The 20,253-nt window shown below is 39.3% G+C and overlaps 1 protein-coding gene across 1 annotated transcript in view; it reads right to left on the bottom strand.

Moving 5' to 3' along the window:
• The window catches only part of cacna1eb (calcium channel, voltage-dependent, R type, alpha 1E subunit b), a gene marked incomplete at both ends in the record, with an annotated part of 62,622 nt that overhangs the window by 41,761 nt on the left and 608 nt on the right, over nucleotides 1-20,253 (bottom strand). The window contains 3 exons of the mRNA XM_079244127.1: nucleotides 9,560-9,699; nucleotides 11,005-11,108; nucleotides 14,267-14,556. Of these exons, the coding sequence (XP_079100253.1) occupies nucleotides 9,560-9,699; nucleotides 11,005-11,108; nucleotides 14,267-14,556 (534 nt within the window). The remainder of the gene's footprint in view (nucleotides 1-9,559; nucleotides 9,700-11,004; nucleotides 11,109-14,266; nucleotides 14,557-20,253) is intronic.

Raw genomic sequence — 20,253 nt, 5'->3', positions numbered from 1 at the left:
GTGTTGTTTAATTCTTACTGCTGGGAAGTTGTATAAGGTCGGAATGGGGTTTTGGGTGGGCGGCGGCAGGTGGGAAGCTGCAGAAAAGTGTGTAGGACTACAATTCAGCCTCCTGGTCCCAACCCTGAGTTGTCAATTTAGCTGACTAATGAAAGAGTCCATATTGCTAGATAAGAGAGCGGCTCCATCCAACGTGGGATGGATGCCATCTCTCCTAATAAGACCAGGCTTTCCCCAAAAAGCGCTCCAATTATCTATAAAACCCACGTTATCGGGACACCACCTAGACAACCAGCGGTTGAAGGATGACATGCGGCTAAACATGTCATCGCTGATTAAATTTGGCAAGGGACCAGAGAAAACTACGGAGTCCGACATGCTCTTGGCATTACTAAACACACAACTAGTGAGCAGTTCATGGACAACCGCATACTACTGTCTTCTACAGCTTGCCAAGTAAAACCAAATGCACTTCTTACTTCGGTCATGATTGCAAGACTTCATGGTTATGTTACTCAGGACATGAATTAAACCATGGCCACTCGATTTGAGCTAACATAACTAAATTGTGGTTATATGTTAATAACACAGGGACACATTAAAAATTTAATCATAACATTGCATGAGCACGGGTCTCGTTACTGAGCTTCTTAAAGTGCATGCAGACAGTGGGCAGACATTTCCTTTGAGTCCATGTGTTTTCCACAGAAATTTATCTAGTAGTGATCGACTGCTAACTTGCTCCAGCATCAGTAAGGCCCAAGATTCATTAGGCTTAGATGGTGAACAGCAGATGGGACTGATGCTCGGACTCATAATCAGTCGCAAGGTTCGGCACACAAACGGGCAGTTTGATTGGCAAGCATCTCTTCTGTCACTTAAAAAATCTGAACAGCTCCAAACTTGTCCACTATAAGTTACCATATCAATGCAAACTGACCCAGAATAATTTTATAACAGAAGATGTTCTTTTAAACAAAGTAAATGAAAAGTGAGGCTATGCACACCTGAATCATGTTGGTATAAATTTGATCTAATGTATGGCATCAAAATACTTTTCGACAGTGTTACTGGAGGATTTCTTTTATACAGCTGCTATCATACTGAACTTGAACCCATGTCCTTTCACACTTTAACTGTTCTGAGGAAGTTGAAATCAACTTTAAGTCTGAAAGAAATCCAAATAAAATTATGATTTCTCATATCACCATTGGAGCAGAGCTATCACGATTTTGAGACATGAAACAGTTAAAATACATGACTTTAAAGAGACAACTACGTTCAAACGGCAAGGTCATGTTCTTAAAAAGAGGCTTATCTCTTCCTCATAGCTCTTTATGGGGAAGTGCTGTTGCAGTGTATTGTACTAAACTGGCTCTAGAGAGACTGAATTCATTACATGCACAGAATTCAGCCTCTCCCACACATCTCCACCTACATGAAGAATGCCACCAAAACTACAGTAATCACCAGCATCACGTTGCTCACCATTCCAGCACAGATCTACAGATGGTAATGCACAGCTGAATCAACATTAACATAATGCATCAGCAAATTAATGGCATTAATATAAGTCTGGGGGAAAAAAGGCATGCATTCAGTAGCCAAGGTTATAACTCTTTGGTTAAATTGTGAACACATTTTAAAAGGGCATTTATTCACTAGAAATCATAGTAAGCAGGATATATATTTTCACCCAAAAAAGGAAGGAAGTGCAACATGTCCAGCCTCCTCTGCTCTGGGTCCAACATTTTACCAGCTATGAGAGCAGGTTTCACACATGAACCTCGTGCTCTTTGGTGCCCTTGTGAACAATCAGCTGCAGGAATCTTCTCTGGGCAGTGTCAGAAGTTGTTAGAAAGGCTTTATTTAGATTTACATTTATGCCTATACTCTGAGTTCTATGATTAAAAATCTGAATTATATAATTTTTAATATGAAACAGCAGGATAAGCCACAAGGTTTGCATGTCACATCTCATTTCACCTTTAAAAGTGTCAGACAAATACCAGCAACAGAACCTCCTAATTAAGCTGCTAAAGCATTATTTTATATTTGCAAACTGAATTTCTAATCAACAAAAGTTCAGAGATGGATGCTGATGGAAATTCAAACATAAAAGTTTTGTTTCTTCCTCTTTCAACTGTTTTTATCAAGAGTATAACTTGACTATCTGGCCTGTTGTGTTAATCTGATTGATTGAATCACTCCACTATATATTTCAACATTAAGATGTTTTCTATAATCGTTTGTTTCTTAAAAGATTTTTTTTTTGGATTCCAAGGACAAATCAATGTTAGTATCCAATCAAAACAAGATCAGCTTGAGCCCCGCTCAGACGAGAAAGCAAAAGATAAAAAGTAGAGTTTTATTTTCAGGGAAGCTTTCCTGTGCCACATAATGTAACATATTATGTGAAGCGTCGACATATTGTTTGATGCAATCTGCTGGTATCTCTCTTAGCAAGGCCATTTATAATTAATTGGCTTGAAATGATGTGTCTGTAAAGTGCCCTGAGACGACATAGTTGTGAAGTGGCACTATACAAAAAAAGGTGAATTGAATACAGTGTGCATGAATTCAAACAACAGGCTCAAAATCCAGATTTTCCACTACAGACCATGTCCTGTTAATTTCTACACCATTCACTGAAATCAGGGATTTTTTTTTTTTTGAGTCTGTGTAACAACGCCGTTTTACATATGAAGGACTTTGTAGATTTTTTTTCAAATTATTTCTATGTAATAGCATATGTATCTCCCCATCAAACAGCTCAGTAATCTAGTGACATTTATATTAAATGTGTAATAAATACATTTTGTGTGTCATTGTGCAGTCTGTGCTTGTAATACAATCTATAGTGGTAAATGCACAGGAGACGGGACACAAATTTTTTGTTTCCCTAATTGGTTAATCCAGCCATGCATGTATGACTTGTCTCACTCCTGTGCATCTGTCGTTGTGCCAGATGGCTAATGAATCACTCCCAACTCCCACCCAGTTTTATTATTCATCCTGTCTAAAGAGCAACAATTTTATATGATTGTCACACTGCAACAAGGACAGCAGGGAAACCTGATCCTTCATACAACATGATGGGAAGTTCAGACACAAACACACACACACTCATGCTCTCACAGAGAAATGTGTCTCAGCACAGCTGGGTTCAATACCATTAGATCTGATAAGAGAGTTGTCAGAAAATATCTAAAAACAGAAGGGCCGCGGGTTCACTGGCAGAAAATGTGTACCTGTGACCTCAGAAATGGAGTAACAAGTCCCAACACACACACAAAAATACACAAACACAGTCACAATCACTCACACATTAGTCATCAGGGAGACATTTCACTGCTAATCAAAGCATCAAGTCCACCTGTGCCAGTCTGTTTGCCGCAGGATATAATTGACGATTTTAGAATCCCACCGATTTAAATTGGATTGAGGGTAAACTGCTGTAGCTGGGGTCCTTTTGCTACACACTCCTCACTCAGATTAAGAGTTTTAATTGAGCTCCATGTCCCAACAGATTTGCTTCTAGCAATTCATTAATATGAAATAGAATGAATGCCGCCAGCACTGGCCCAGTGGCCTCAATTTTATTCTCAGGTGGCCTCTACGACACATATGTGTTTTCTTTTAAGTCTGACTTACTTGTACTGTGCCACTAGAGTGAGACTGTGTGTGTCTGATTGAGTGTGAGTATGTTTGAGACAGTGAGCGAAGAGAGAGAAGCAGCATATGTGCTACTAGAAAATGTGTCAGATAGGTGGCGGGAAATCAGGTCGCCTGTTACCAATTCCAGCCACAACTGGAACTACAACACAGACGATATGTGAGCTGCACAAAGTGCACAGACTTTGTGCATTTACTACTGTAAGTAACATGGTTTCAGCTGGAACAGAGGGCTTCACTTCAACTTTTGAGTTCATAGACACCAAAGAAAGTCCCCATTTCTAAGATCTGTTTCGCACAACTGAAACAAAAAGCTGTTGAATCAGGAATATTGTAAAAATGTGCTTTTTGTTGAACAGTAAACCAGATATTGGCTGCAATATGGAGCTACATCAACGCTGAAATCCAAGGCAAATTATGAGTTGTCATTCACCCACAATTCTCACATCTTGCAGAGTCTTTGCTCTCAAATCCTTCTAGTCTTGTGGCAAAACATATCATAGTTTTTTATATTGGTTCATTTCCTTGGACACAGTTTTGCTGTTACTTTCTTCCTACTGAATAAATAAAACATTTTGAAAAAAAAGCAAGTCCTGTCAAAATAAATAATCAAAAGTGCTGGCTCTTCTTTTTTTGGGAAGCATTCACATGACATGAAATTGAACTCTATTGAGAAAACTTCATGTATCCTTTTAATATGAAGCCTTAACTGTAATTTTTACATTGAATATGACCAAATGCTGCTGACAGAGGAGTAGAACTGTAAAGAAACATTACAAAATGTTACATTCTCCTGGCCTGCCTCTCGCCTTTGTGTGGGCAGGGCCACATTGGCATGATCACTCTTCTCTGAACACGTTCCACTCTGTATGCTCTGCATGTGACACAGTCACTGAGTCGTCTGCAGGTTTATTTTCTAACAGCAGCTAGTTTTCTTTCTGATTTAGCTTGTAAGTCCTAGGTTCTCCTGACAGTTGATGGCTTCGTCCTCCTGCAAGGGGGAACATGATTCCAATATGTATATAGGTGTATGTATATGTGTATACATATGCGAGTGTGTATGTATGCATATGTATATGCATATGTAGGTTGTTCTCTGTCTCATTCTTTCTTTTTTTCTTTTTCTTTTTCTTTTTCTCTCCACAGTATGTTTCTCTGTTTTCTCTTCTTCTCAGTTCTCTTTCTGTCCCTCTTCTATCCTCTCCGGTTCGGTCCAGAAACAAAAACTTTGTATTACAAACAATTATGCAAAATAAATAGAAAAATAAAATAAGAATCCAGAAAGTCAAGAGGAGCATTATAGATATAATTGGCAAAGTAAATTTACCCAATAGAACACAGCATTCAGAAAATCATTCTGCTTGCTTAAAGTGGAACTACTATGTGCATTTCAGGCTAATTTATTTTTATTTCTGAAACCAGAAGGGCTGGGATTGATCGAGTTATTATCACAAATCGCTTTATTTACTTCAGACCGACCCTCTCCGTAGGCTGTTAGATTAGCCTGTGGGCAAAACGAGTGGATTGAGACTCTTCCGCATTAAGCCCCGCCTCCCGCCACTGCACTACATCGGGAGCGCGCACCGCAACTGCTTTTGCCATCATTGTAACATCTCATAAACAGAAGGATTAGGCTAATATAAACTCAATAAAAAAAACAAAATGCCATGTCAACACATAGCATACAGCCCTACATGTTGGAACCTGAATCAGACCCTGAAAACGAAGTGGAAAACAGCAACCCACAGCAACGAATGCAGCAGGATGTCTCTCTTTGGTAAACTCACCAGCCATCGTTGGAAATAACTTTATCCGACGTTTTCCACCCGCCTGATGTATTTGTACATGTCCTTGTCAACCAGTAGACGGTAACCAATCACCGAAACTTATCACCCAGGACGTCACAAGGATTTCGAAGTAGAAAAAACTCTCTAAAACAACGCGTTTTTCGTCACCATGGAAACCAAACAGAGAGCGTGCTGGAACTCAAACTCAAACTCAAACATGCGTTTAGGTGATAAAAAAAACAGTGCCGTTCACATGTCTGATGAGGATTCAACACTGTAACACTTTAGAAAGCTCAGAAAACTCAAAATACCATAATAGCACCCCTTTAAATGCAGGGCAAGACAAAAAAAAAAAAAAGAAAGAAAGAAAGAAACTGTTAAATTAGATAAGCCTCAACATCAGGTTTGTGGTTTAACTGTTTGCATATTACCACAGCTGGTGATGGTGGGAGGATGCCAGCGTACCGAGAGAGAATGCACACATACACAGGGAGAGCATGCAAGCTCCACACAACGACCCCTGTTCAAACCACCCCCCAGCCATGAACCGGCAACCTTCTTGTAGTGAGACCGCAGTCCTAACCACCACACCACCGTGCAGCCCCAATTTATTTTAATTTGTTGCAAAATCAGACATGAAAAAACGTACAGTATCACTGTTAAGAGTTAATATCTAAGTCCAACTCCAACTGCGTGAAGAAGATGCAACTCTGTCAACACCACAGCTGTTTAGCCTTTAACAGTCTGCAAACATGATGCTCGTGTGCCTTTTATGTAAGAGGCAGAGGGAGAGGCAGGGAGAATGAAGGACAGAGAGATAAGAAACAGAAAAAAAGGAAGATGTGGGTGTCAGATTGAAATGAGATGTCAACATGCCAACAGCAATCTTTCTTTTATGTTGAATGCTCCACCATAAACTGCAAAACCAGTGTTAACAATGGCTAACTCCTGCACAATTAATTCACTAAGAAACAGTCCTACAGGGAACAAATTAAGACTCTCATCATATTTGTCCTGGGTTTGTATTTCCAATTTCATTTTTCTGCCTCTTCTTTTCTGCGTCCATTCTTCTCCATCCATCTGCTCTTTCTATGGTTTTACATAACATCTACTGCGCTGCATTCACATTTAATTCACAGAGGTCCTGGGGGCGAACCAAAGCTGGTTTTAGAAACAACTGCCAATCCACTTATCCACCCACCTATCGCTGACAGCGGAGCCTGACTATGCCACACAAACGCACTTCTTCCTTCCTTTATGTCGTGTTTTATTGTGGATGCATGTGGTGTGTAAATGTATGGTAGAAACATTTATCTACAACAAGGAAGACAAGACCTAAGGTTCAACAACGGATAAGTGTATCGAACATAAAGAGCAGAATTACTTCATTAGAAGTTGTTCGACTGCAGTACAAGCGCATATATGAAAAATATTGATAAACGTTAACACAAGCACTGGAATGCGCATGAATGCACCGACATAACTTGACAATCAGTGTCTGAAATTAATCTTTTGGTTCACCAGCCACAGTCTCGTAAACTGAAAATGAATTCTGTCAAAATTAATTGGAGAATCACTTTCTGAGTATTAATTTAAAACCAATTTCCCTCTCTCACCTCAGTAAAGTTTGTAATTCATCGTGAAGTTCGATGTGCCTCTAACACATGCACATAAATGTGTGTACACAAACCCACTCTCATACTTTAGTTTTCTTCCAAATGCTGATTTTTTTTCAACTGTAATGTTATATTTCTGAGTAAGTTAAATGATAAAAATCCCTTTTCCATCACAGGGCCAACACAGAGAGACAAACATCCGTTTATATTCATTCCTAAGGAGAATTTAGAGTGATCAATGGCCCTAAAATGCATGTTTTTGGACAGTAAGAGGAAGCCTTTGTGCCTACGCACTAAACAGCAGTTGACCCCTTTTTGGAGACCTTGTACGACATGTTGGAGAGCGCTTCTTCCAGGGACTTCCCGATTGAGTGATGTTTTATTACTGAACTTCTGGGCTTGTGATGGATTGTCCATGACAAACACCATGTTCAGGTATGAACATGAGTGTCCATATGTGCACTTGGCACCAGGGCAATCTAGGTCCCAGTTCAATAACTGACTTTGGAATCGTATCATCAGCCATGTGGCCGCATGTCCTAAACACTCAGGGGAAGAGAGCTGTCAACTGTCAGTCAGGTCTGATGGGACCAAATGTTTTGTGAGGGTCTGCTGGGAACATGTCAACTACCACGCCCAGTAGAGATTCAACCGTGTTCCGAGTGAAGCGGGGGACATTGGGTCCAAGTGAACTATGTTCCACGCCTCCATTCTCAAGACAGCTAACTGGAGCTGTGGCCTTAAGGTCGTTGGTGCCTGTCACAGCCGTAAACCCAGAATTTGTTGGTGGACACCTGCAGAAAAGGTTGCCATCAGGCTGAAGAAGGAGTCCTATTGGGCCTTTTTGTCCTGTGGGACTCCTGAGGCAGGTGATGGGTATCGGCAAAATCCGGCTTTGGCTGTCAGATGGCCCACCATCCAGCTGCTCAGGAGCGCTACTAATACTGTGTAGAGTGAGGAATGGGAGGCTGCTGACCTCACCTTGAGACATTATGGGTTGGTGGAAGGAATACTTCTAAGACAGTAGCCTATTATGAATACAGTTGCAGATATTATACTGTGACTACTATTTATCTTTGCAAAAGAATTTTTTGTGTAGTAACTGACATGTATATGTGCTCTGTGCATTTACTTCCCTTGTTATCTATTATTATTTTAAGATTTTTGTCATTCACCATCATATTACACTCACTTGCAAATTATTTAGCAGCTGATTACCTCTCACAAAAACGGCTAACACGAGGACTGTGGGTTCCACCTTGCTCAACAAACAACAAATGTTTTTGAAAAAAAAAAAGGGAAGTAACGTCGCCATGCATAGACTGGTAAATGTAGACAATAACGTTTAGAGTTTCATATGTCAGTGCATGCAAACATGTCAGATCAGACAAAACTGCTAAGAAACTGCACCACAATGTTTTTTTCAGGCCAGTAGCATCATTTTGTAGTTGTGTTTTGCTTCACAGCACCACAACTGCATTAACAACTAGATTGATAATATGCTGGCCATTCTGAACGCACACCATGGCTGATTCAGCTAAGAACCACAAGAAGATATTATCAAAGAATAAGAGGAAAAGTAAGAGAGAAAGCTACAGTCAGAGTCAACATCAGACAGGATTTTACTGACTGAAAAGAGCTAAGATACAGAATGCTAGATGTAAATAGAGTTAGCCTTCGCTGGTGGACCATAGTGTGAAAGTCTGCCATAGCTCAATGGTGTTACAATCTTTACAGGACATTTTAATGTAAAAAATGTGCTTTTGTAAAAACGTTAAGATACTCGTGCTGTAAATTTTTCAGTAAGAAAGTATATGTTGCATCAAAAAATGTGTGCTGCTGATGAAAGATGAAAGTTCAGGATGATCATGCTAAGACAACTGAAAGCACAATCTGAATCATTTTGATGCTAATAGCTAGAAGTTTGTTTTATATTGTTTTTTTTTTTTGTTTTTTTTGTTTTTTTAATTTAGGTTTCACTGAAACAAAGCTATTATCCCAAACATTAACCCATAAAACTATTACATGATCCAGGTTCAGGTTGGGTCTCCATGCTTGCTAACACTAACTTGTCTTCTAATTAGCTTTGTTGCTTTGCTCATATTTGATTGGTTTCAATTACAGGATGTAGCAATGTTCCACAAGCATATTTGGTACTTAAAACTAGAAAGCACTCAGAGAGCGCAAACCTCCGCCATGTTAAAGGATCATTTAAAAAATTCCTGGGTCCAAACGGTGATCCAGATCACCACCTAAATTTAATCAGTTCTTCATTTTCACATTTCCAACAACTCCTGAAAATTTCATGTAAATCTCTCCAGAGCTTTTTGAGTTATTTTGAACACAAACAAACAAACAGATAAACATTGGTAAAAACATAGCCTCTTTGGCGGAGGTAACTATCCAATGTTTGAAAAAAAGAAAGAAGATATCTCACTGTAATGAAAATGCAAGTGTTAAGAAAGAAAAGTTATCACTCACCCACTGAGTACGACTATGAAGTCCATAACGTTCCAGCCATTTCTCAGATAAGAGCCTTTATGGAAAACAAAACCAAGCGCCACCAACTTGATCCCTGCTTCAAAGCAGAATATCCCAATAAAGTATGGCTCTGTCTTTTCCTGAAGGAGAAATGAAAATAGAGGGATTGCATGTCATTTCAATCATCATGGTTCCATCTATCAGTCAAAGTGCTGGCTTTATGTGACATTTAATGATGTCACATACCGTAGGTTCATCTGAGCTGTCTTCACCAACTGACCAAGGCTCAAATCCTCTCATATATTTGGGTTTTATTCAACTTTATCTTTAGTCACAATCACATTATGCTATAATTTCATTCCAAAGAAATCCATGCGATCCTCAGCTATTGAAATGTTAATTTAGCACCAGACAAGTTAGCCATCCATTCAGCTACTATAACTACTAGTATAGCTGCTTTAAATGGCTCAGTTTGATTTATATTTATATATTTGATATACATATTTGATCTATCCCTTACAACCAGAGTAGAGCAGTAATCTTTAACGTTTGTCCTCGCGGGCCACTGTCCTGAACATTTGAGACCTTGCTCTGCTTCAAAGCACCTCGCTCAAATAAAAGTACCATTGTGCAGAACTTGACAAAAAGCTGTTGGATCCATTTTATATAAACCAAGTGTGTTGTAGCAGAGAAACAACTAAAACCTACAGTACAGTGGTCCTAGGAGACTAGAGTGGTCTATCCATGCCAAGCTGATCCAAATTCACTTACACTGAGCAAAATTAAATATTTTTCTTCGTACACAATCAAAACATGAGCCTAGAACGCTCATCTTGTTGCTTATAAAAACCTTCTTGTGTAAATGTGGCACCTGTAAAACTGGATTCAAGCGATAGACAATGACTTTGGTCAACATGTCAACGTCATGATATGTGCATCTTGAAATCCCTTGTAATATGAAATCAAAAACCCATATTCTTATCTTGCACTCATGTGTTCTTTCTTTATTTAAATATCAATGTAAAGCCCATAAACTACATCAAAATTACCCCTGTAAACCAGAAACAGGTTTTGATAACAAATGTTATAATTTAATGGTATATATGGATTATTTTAGGGTATTAGGATAGGGTATTAGTATTCAATAAAGTCACAACCACTTACCTCATTCTCTAAATTAAAAGATTTGATTCAAGTTATGAGCCACATATCACGAAGCACAGAGGTTTATTCAGACACTTAACATTACGAACCCATTACTCCAAACCATTCTATGTTAAGTGAAAGACATTGTGTATTTTTGTTTTGTTTCATTGGACATTATTTACAATGTAAATCTACAAAATCCCACAGATTACGGCAACAAAAAAACCCCTAAACTCCCACACATTTGTTTTCTACCCCCTAATGGATCCACAAATTTAAAAAAACAAGTTTGTCCTCACCAGTCTTTTTGCCATGGGGGTCTTATCCTCTCCAGGGAGGTGCTGCTCCAAGGCCAGGACAATACAGTTAGCGGTGATGGTAGCCAGGATCATATACTCAAATGGTGTAAAGACCATGAGGTTAAGGATAAGTCTTTCATAAAACACAGAGAAACAAAAAGAGACAAACTGTATCGAGAAAACAGAAAACATCTAAAGCTGGAAAAAGAGTGGAAGGTGAAGGACTTTTTATTTTCATTTGTACAACAGTTTTTGCAGGAATAAGAAAGTCTAGTAATATTTCTGAGATGTGCTTTAGTGGATGGTAAAGAAAAATAGATGGATGATTAACTGACATGATGAATTATAGCATGGTTCATATTCTCTGTTATTGAAAGCAATTTGTCAGAGAGATTGCAGTATCCATGGCAACGTGCTTTTAAAAGTGCTTTTCATGAAGAGAAAAAGAGCAGGTTAGGGAGGGTATGAGTACGCTGTGAAGTCACCTTGGCCTGATGGTGTAACTGCACAAAGTACAGCAAACATGGCTCTTCTCACTGCCGGCAGCTGAGAAAACTGCAAGCTATGTATGCAGCATCGTTTATCCAGCTATTGCAGCATCTCTGCATGAGAAATAATCAATCACAGTGCCTTTTCTACTAAACAGAAGCAGGTTTTTCTCAGCTCATTTCATTTTCAGTTAATTATTTTGGTTTCTGAGGACTACAATTGGACAGGAGAGAACATGTTCTCCAGTTTAAACATGAAGAAACACTGCAGGTGTTTATGTATTATGTGTACGTGAAGAAGCAAAGTGTAAACTAATCACTTAGCGGACTGTCAGAAAAACCCTGTTAGCTAAAATGTTAACTGATAAATCATGTGAGTCAAGATAAAAACCAAAACATTAACTGTAGCCTAATAGTATTTTCTTTCCCTTACATGATAGTGTTTTCTTTTTCAGGATTACAACACGTCTTAACAATTTTATAAACCTTTATGTAAAATATGATTTTACAGCATGATAAATCAATAGATGTGCCAAGAGGGAAACATGATTAGTTATCTGTGACACATCTATCTCTCATACGCTACAAATAAAAGTCAGCTATGCACCTTTATTATCATCAAACTTTCTGCCTATACAAATATGTCAAATAAGATATAAAAGTGTTCTCTTCAGCTATTTAATATGACTTATACCTCCTGTCTTTTACTGCTTGGTTAGATGTTGTGGCTTGTGCAGCAGTATCTGTTAAGAAGTGATGCATTTATCTCTCAATTCATAGGTTTTTTGTTTTGTTTTGTTTTTTATTTTTGTCAAAACATTTCTGGAAACCTGACTTTTCTAGATTATTTTATTTTATTTTATTTTATTTTATTTTATTTTATTTTATTTTATTTTATTTTTGTAGTTGAAACATTTGTTCATGGGTTTTAAACATACGAATAGTGTGGATGTGTGAAGTGTCATTCACACTGAGCCCTAAGCTGGTGACTTTCTGTTAGACATAGTTCCCATGAGGAACAGACTTGTCAGTATTAATTTTCTGTCTTGAGAGAAATGGGGTCACTGACTCACAGAGGCGCGCTGAGATGAGACCCTTTGAGACCCACACTGACTCATATTGACCATAATGTTGTCACTGAAAGTGGTTGAAAATAGCTTAAGCGGGAAATACTTCATAAATCTCTCCCACTCTGTTACTAATTGTTACCTGTTACCATGCATGCCACTCATTATGCAAGTTTTAGCCCATTTAACCCAAACTACAGTCCCTGCTAAATTTATGCATCATAGTGTTACTACATTATTTAAACATGTTTCACAAACATATTAAGTAGCCACTGTCATCCGTTTATTAATCAAATTCCATCAATCAGTCCTTTTGCCTTCAATGAAACAAACTGTATCAGTATGGCTTACCATCCATTACAGCCAGTTTAAAGTTTCTTTTAGTCAGACTTGACAGAAATTACTTGGGTTTGATGGATTGCAAATGCACTTTTAGCGGGTTTTCATGTTGTAATGCAAACACATAGAGATTTAATTAGAAAGATTGCTTCTTAGAACTTAGAAAATGTATATTTATAAGTGGAAATACTTAACAAAAGCAAATTGTTTTCTGCAAACAATAACGTGTCAGCTTAAGTTTCCAGGAGTCTGGAGTAGAGCATCATTTAAAATGCTCAGCGATTGGCCTGCTCAGGCCATAAAGCTTGTGTGAATTGTTTTAATAGTCTGTGCAGCACACAGTGCTACAGATTCCTGATAATTCACAAGAATCTGTTTTACACCTACAGTCTCTGAATTTGGACATTTTGGGTCTCACTCGGTCAGCACTCTGACACGTGCTGCTATCACAGCCCATAATCCCCCACAGTACTAGTGGCCAGCCCTCTCCCACACACACCTCTGCCTCTGTGTTACCTACAGACACATAACAGTACTGCCAGTGGCCAGCTAGTGTTGACCACTAGCCCTACTCCCACTCACCCACAGAGAGCCTGTAGTTAGGTAACAGTGGGAGACTGGCTTGCTGCACTGGAGGGGGTGTAAGGCAGGAGGCACAGTTGGTAGATATGGCAGCTGAATGATGTTGCTGAACTGATGAGGCTTGAAAAGATTGAAATGCATACAAAACTTTAGCGGGAAAATGCTTAGAAGATATGTTCAAAACAAATAAAGGGGTGGGGAATAATGCTTTTTCTAGGAAGTTGTAGAAAAAAAAACCCTGCAAGTTTAGGGAAACAAATGCTTCGGAGAACTACAGCAGGCAACCGCAGAAATGCTGCCTGGTAAATTTGAACTGACACCTACTCATGACTAGGTTCACATTCCAGTGAGCACTAAGGCAGCAGAGATGTGCCCACATGCCACCCCCACACTGAGCAGAGCTGCTTCTAATGATCACCACATGCTTACTTTCTGTCTTCTGCCAGCTCCAAAGTAAATGAGTCCAAATAAGAATAAATAAGTTACTTTGCCAAATTATGAGAAGAGCAAATGCAGCGATGGATTCAAGTTAAAGGATTGTTTTTGGTTATACGGTTTAATCAGTAGCTGGGAATCACAGAGTTACTTATAGAGCCATGCCTGTACGCTGAATAAGATGTAAGAGGTCATGCACAACCCGAATAATTTAAACCCAGAAGCTGTTCTTTAACATGCACTTAAAAGAAAGTTGGAGAGTTTAAAGCTGGGACTGTTTACAGCAAGAGGATTGTCGCTGTCCATTGTGCTGAAGTAACATACCACATTAGTTTGAAACTCTTCAGACACAACTAATGCTTGCAATGTAAGGATATGGCCACTCAATTATTCTCCTTGCGTATTTTCTAATTATGTTGTCTTCTGCAAATATGAAGAGTGACCTGTTGACGGTGAGGCAGTTCTGTCGGTGGGGGACGGGGTTGTACAGAGCCATGGTCCGGGCCCGCTGCGCCTTGGCTTGCTTCATGGAAGCCGTGAGTCCCGCGGCCGCCGCGTCCTGCCCGTCGCCTGCGCGCTCCAAGTCTCCATCCCCGGAGTCCACTGTAGTGGGAGCGGACTCGTCCCCAAACCGAGCCATTCTACAAAGAGATGAAGAAACGACCTACTTAGGAGTGTTTACTATAAGGATGATTGTTAAATGAGTACAACTGGAAAGTAGAGGTAAGCTGGAAAAAAAGACATCCACCTTCGAGCGCAAAGAATCCCCAAAAAGTTCCAGAATCCTCTCACTCCATGTCCACGAGAGATAAAAGAGATCAATAAAAAATTATACAACTAAGTTGTGGTGGTATATTTCAGGATAATCTTCCATGTGTCTAATAGTGTTTCAAGAGTACAGGCAGTACAAAAAAATATCCCATCTGTTTGACAGCGCGTAACAATCAGCTCTGAACAACTTTCAATATGCGCGCTTCTCTAAACTCGGGCAGCGCAGGGGGTGAAAAAAAATCCACCGAGTTTATTCCATGTAATTTCCTACCAACATCCAAGCCCGTTGTGATCTGACAAACCGAGGTTATCAAAAACCAGTGCGCGCTCATTAGATGGAGAGATCCGAGGGAAGTCTTCCAAAACTTTACGCATCTTCTCCGACATGGCAAACTTGTCAAAAAGAATGAGCCCGTTTAACGCCTCTAAAGCAAAATTTCTGTGAAGAGTCGATTGAATAGATGAAGAGATGCATCCCTCAATCTTTTCACCTATACTGGAAAATCATCAGCTGGGAAGGTATAAGCACCAGTAGCCCCCTCCCACAGCGCTGCTTCACGGTGATTTCTAAATTCATCTGAATGAAAGCTGCCGGAGAGGAGGGACATATATTTTGTTACCATAGCAATTAGAGTTTGTTGAGGATGAAGAACCCCCCCCACCTCCAAAAAAAGAAGAATATATACAGCAGGCTGTGTGGGTATGTGCTTAAAAAAACAATTATGTAAAGATGCTTGTGGGTGCTGTGGGAAAAGAAAGAGGTGTGAAATATAAATAAAACTGAATTCTAGGAAAATCTGCACAAAAGACAACAGGTGTGTTGATAGTTCAAGTGAGTAAAAAAAAATAATAAATTAATTTTTACAAAGCTCTTTATATTAGTTAGACTTTGCTCCCCCTTTTAAACAGTTTCACCCTTTGATTGTCAGACAGCATCTTCATATTGTCATTAATGGAGACAGACTTGCACTATTAAAACATTTAAAATCTGGGCCATTGTGCTAATACTGGAGTAAAAGTCAGGAGTAAAAATAGAGCATGAAATAGATCTTAGGGCTGCTCCCTTTTTGAGGGAAAGCAGAAGAAAGCAGGGTCTTTTTAACACTCAGTGCTACAAGTGAGACCTCATTAGGCAACTGGGCGCTCTCACTCCATCTGCTGCTCTCCTCCCCTCCCCACTGTTTCCTGAAGATGACCACTTCAGCCCCCACAGACATGAGATTATTCAGCCGAGGCTTGTTTCATGCCCAAGGCTGCGATTCATGACAATTAAAATCAGCCACAGCATAAGTCCACTTCATATTCCGGCAATGTGCATCATTCTTTGCTGCTGACTCTTCGACCACATAAAGAAGTTGCCACACAGTGTGCAGACGAGCAGCCCAGTGAGGGCTTACATGAGGGGAGGTGTGTGTGTGTGTTGGGGGAGGGGGTAAGAAAACAAGCCTAGAAAGAGAGTGACAACATCATGCTTGGCAAACAAGCTGAGATTTGGGAGGGGTGAACTGATTTAGCAGGATGTATGAATAAGTTTCTTTCTGAGCTCCAAAGACTCAACCATGACTCTTGTTGCCTCCTCTTCCGAATTTGCATGAAGCAGGCGGGCGTGTCACCTCATGCAAAGCAAGACAGCAACAAAAGGGCTACACTGATCAAGAGCACAATGTACAAACAGCAAAAGGATGATAAATATCACGCATCACGAGGAGGTTACTGACTGATAGTATCTGTTCATCACATCTCTGCTTTCTACTTAAAAACAAGCACTCATTACAAAACAAAATCGCACACACACACCTCATTCTGTGTTGCCCAACAAAAATATTTGTCCATCTCTGCAAATAGTGCATATCTCTCTCTGTGCTTGTTTCTGCATCTCTCTCTTTGCTGTTGTTTCCATAGCGACATCGCTCCTTTGAATTCCTGTTCTGTTCTTTTTCATTTTTGCCAACAAAAGCCATGTTGCACAATAGAGCAACCTCATCCTACAGAAATCTGTTTCTCCAAACACATACACCTCCTCGTCAGGGTCACTGGACATCTTGCGGGAGTAAACTGACAGACTTGAGCACAGCACCCTCACCGCACTGATGCTCCAAAACGCTGTGCACATGACCAGGTGCAGCCTGTTTCAAGACTGTTTGTCTTTTGTTCTGCTCTTGCTTTCAGCCTACTCAAAGGTGTCCAAGAATAGCAAAAGAACTTTATAAATTTCCTGGGGCCTAACCAAACTTTGAACGATTTGAAGTTTGCAGCTATGGCAAATGAAAATGACAATAGATTTACATCTATTAAAGATGTGATGTAGATAAAAAAAAAATGTCTTTTTTGAAGAAAAAAATCTCTAGCAACAGGGAAGTGAGATGAAGTGCAGCTGTAGGTGATATGCAATGAGAGTTAAAACATTAATGGCACTTGATGCTGGAGCTCTGAAGGGCATTTATATAATTGCAGACAGGCTTTCACTCAACATTGACTGGAGTGGTTTTAGCATTTTATTTTTCTCTCTGTTCCCTAGCAACAGACATCCTCTCTACTGAGTTATGTCAGTTTGATTCGACCAATAACGGTTTCTTATATTGCCACAGACTGCCGCAACACAGTGCCAGTATACAGTGAAACATATTTATATCCTCGCTATGGTTTCAGGGAAATCATTCAAATTTGTACAGGAGCATCAAAAAGCCTGAAATGTTGGATAACTACACAAGAAACTCAAAGAAAAGTTTAGAGAGGAAAAGCAAGCTTCTCTCACATTTAGAAAATGGCTATACAAACATGTCATAATACTCACTGTACAACATTAAAACCCTTTCAGCATTTTGAGGGCAATCTCACCAGTGTCCAGACCGAACCGTTTCATTCTAAAGACATCATGATGCTTCCCTGCTGCTTCTCTACTTTGATTCCCTAGCATCCCCTAATGGACAAATAACCACAATACATTTACAGCAGCACCCCAAAACGCTATATGTGTTTTTAATATGTGAAAACAGTTTAATTCTCTACTTGCTTTTGAAAAAAGGGATAAACCTGATTATTGTGTTTCTGTAAATTAGAGAGAAAGATGGCGAGCAAAGCAGAAAACATGACACCCAAATAATAAAGCAGACATGGAGCTGAAGTATAATAGAGTAAATAGAAACCAGAAGATGGAGGAGGAAGGAGTGGGGTAGGTCAGTTGGTTGGAGGTCACACTGATGGAGCACCACTTTACATTCAAGTGGCGAAAAGCAGACAGTCAAACTGATGTGGCTCCAGAAGGAAGAACTTCACTAGCAAGCATTCTGATCTGCCCCATTAATTAGAATATAAAGCATCTGATTACAGTAAATGACGTTACATGAAAATAAAGAAATAACATGATAAACATATAAAGATTTCAACATAAAAATTTGAAAAAGCACCAAGTTAAACAAGCAAGACATAAAATCATGAATTTATTGAGAGAAAAGCTAGATTGTGTATTGATCTCTTAGTAGCAAAAAGGATGTGAACCTTTAGAATTCAAGGTTCTTTTGAAGCTTTAAGCTGTCTTTAGGATGGCAGCCTGTTTTGTTGTTGTTGTTTTTTTTTTTAAATAAACAATAGAAAATAAGTTTTGCTGTTATAATGTAATAAGTTATTAATCTCATCAGGTTGGAAAACATCATTAAAACCATCTATAAAGAGTTGAAGCTCTGCTACCAATCAGAGAGATTGTGTAGAAATGGAGGAAAATCAAGGCTATTGTAACTTTCCAGGAGAGGTTGACCTGCAAATATCACTCTGAGAAGAAAATGTGCAAACAAGACCACAAAGACATCTATTATAACTTTTTAGCAATGAAAGCCTAACTTAGTTTGGCTCATGTTAATCTTCATGAGTCTACATCAGGAACACACTGAAAAACAATTCTCCGCTTACTAAAGACACAACACATGGACAAGATAAAGACTTTGAAACTATTTAGTAAATATAAAATATGACTAAATCAGAACTCTGGTGTTCAAAGCTTGCAGAATGGCTTGAGATCTCTGATGAAAAAAAAATGGATTCTCAAGTAAAATAGCAAATTCTTAAAGAACACATTACATCTTATATGCATACTGCATCACAACGAAAATTGTGCAACACAAAACATTTGTAACCACTGGAGCTGAGACATAAATCATTAAAAGAGGGCGTTCAAATGCAAAAGCACTCATGGTTGCTAGCTACAGGCTCTGAAACATCTCAGGCTCCAACAGAATCCCATTCAATAGACATGAACGTTTCCCATAAGATAGCAAATAAATACATTATTCTCTAAAGTTATTGTGGTTTTAAAACCAGTCCTGACCTCGATTAAAAAGAAATGTCATTTAATGACCTTAGACGTTATGGCTGCCTGTTTTCTTGCTCTTCAGCTGCCTACTAATTCTGATAACCTTCACCTGGGATCACTGCTCAAACAAAACTCTGAGAGCTGCCTCCTGACTGGGATTGGTCCTGCCCGTCACATGCTCATCTCCACCCTGCTCATTGGATAATTGGAGCTCCACTCACAGCTGCTTCCACTAATGGCCGGGACTTAAAAGACACTTGGAGTCCATCACTCAATGGCAACCACTGGCTCAGTAGTGGTCTGCCCACAGCTTGCTTTGGTGTTGGACTTTGAACTGTTGTAGTTCTAGAGGACATTGGTTGAGCAGCATTGTTTCCTCTTGTTTAGTTCTTTTTTTTTTTTTTGGTTGTTGTTGTTGTTGTTTTTCTTAAATCTCATTGTTCATGGATGTGAAACCGGTAGTGTTACATCTGTATGTTTTTTTTGCTATGGTTAAACCAGTGCTGTTTTGTTTGGGGAAAATGCCTTATATGCCTGTTTTCCTTTTGGTTTGGCTATTTTGAGGCCATTTCTGGTCTGTTCTTGCCTCGTCTTCCCCATTGGACAATAAATCTATATTGGTCCATGTGAACACCTTGCCACAAGTCTTTCTTTTGTTTGGCTCAGTTGCCCTAGCAGAGTTTGGGTCATAACAGATGTGCAGGTCACTAATGGAAAATAAGCAACATCCTGGAGTTTAAGCTGTCCTGTTTTAAGGAATTGACTGACACTCCACCAAACTGAAGAATGGGACTATTTTCCAGTTATTAGAAACATACATTTACAACGCAGAAGTGTCGTTTAAAGTGTATGTTTGCAGAGCTCTCTTTCTGCTTGCTGTGATTGTAAAGAAGACGGTCATCAAACCAAGACAATAACATTTCAAGACAAATGTTTTTGTTTATAAAAGGCTCAAGGAAAACAAAATTGTGGATGTCATGTCTGCTTATTACTACGTTTCACATGTCTACAAGTCATTACTGCGATGGACAGTTTGACACATTGCAGAAGGATCTGCAGGTGCAGTTATTACAATGAGTGGTGGAAACGCAGCAGTTCCAGTTCAGCAGCTCTGTTAATATTCATGTTTGCTCACTAGCATGACTTGTTAGGACTTTTGAATGGAATAAGACTGTCAAGACGGTTTTTAATTGTTACTGTGCAGTAGACGTCTGCCTCAAAAATGACAAAAACAAAAGCTGACAAATGTTTTTTTTTTTAC

This window comes from Telmatherina bonti (assembly GCF_933228915.1).
Source record: "Telmatherina bonti genome assembly, chromosome: 7".
Lineage (NCBI taxonomy): Eukaryota > Metazoa > Chordata > Actinopteri > Atheriniformes > Telmatherinidae > Telmatherina > Telmatherina bonti.
Note: the sequence above shows the minus strand (reverse complement) of the source record. Positions and strands in the feature narration are given on the sequence as shown.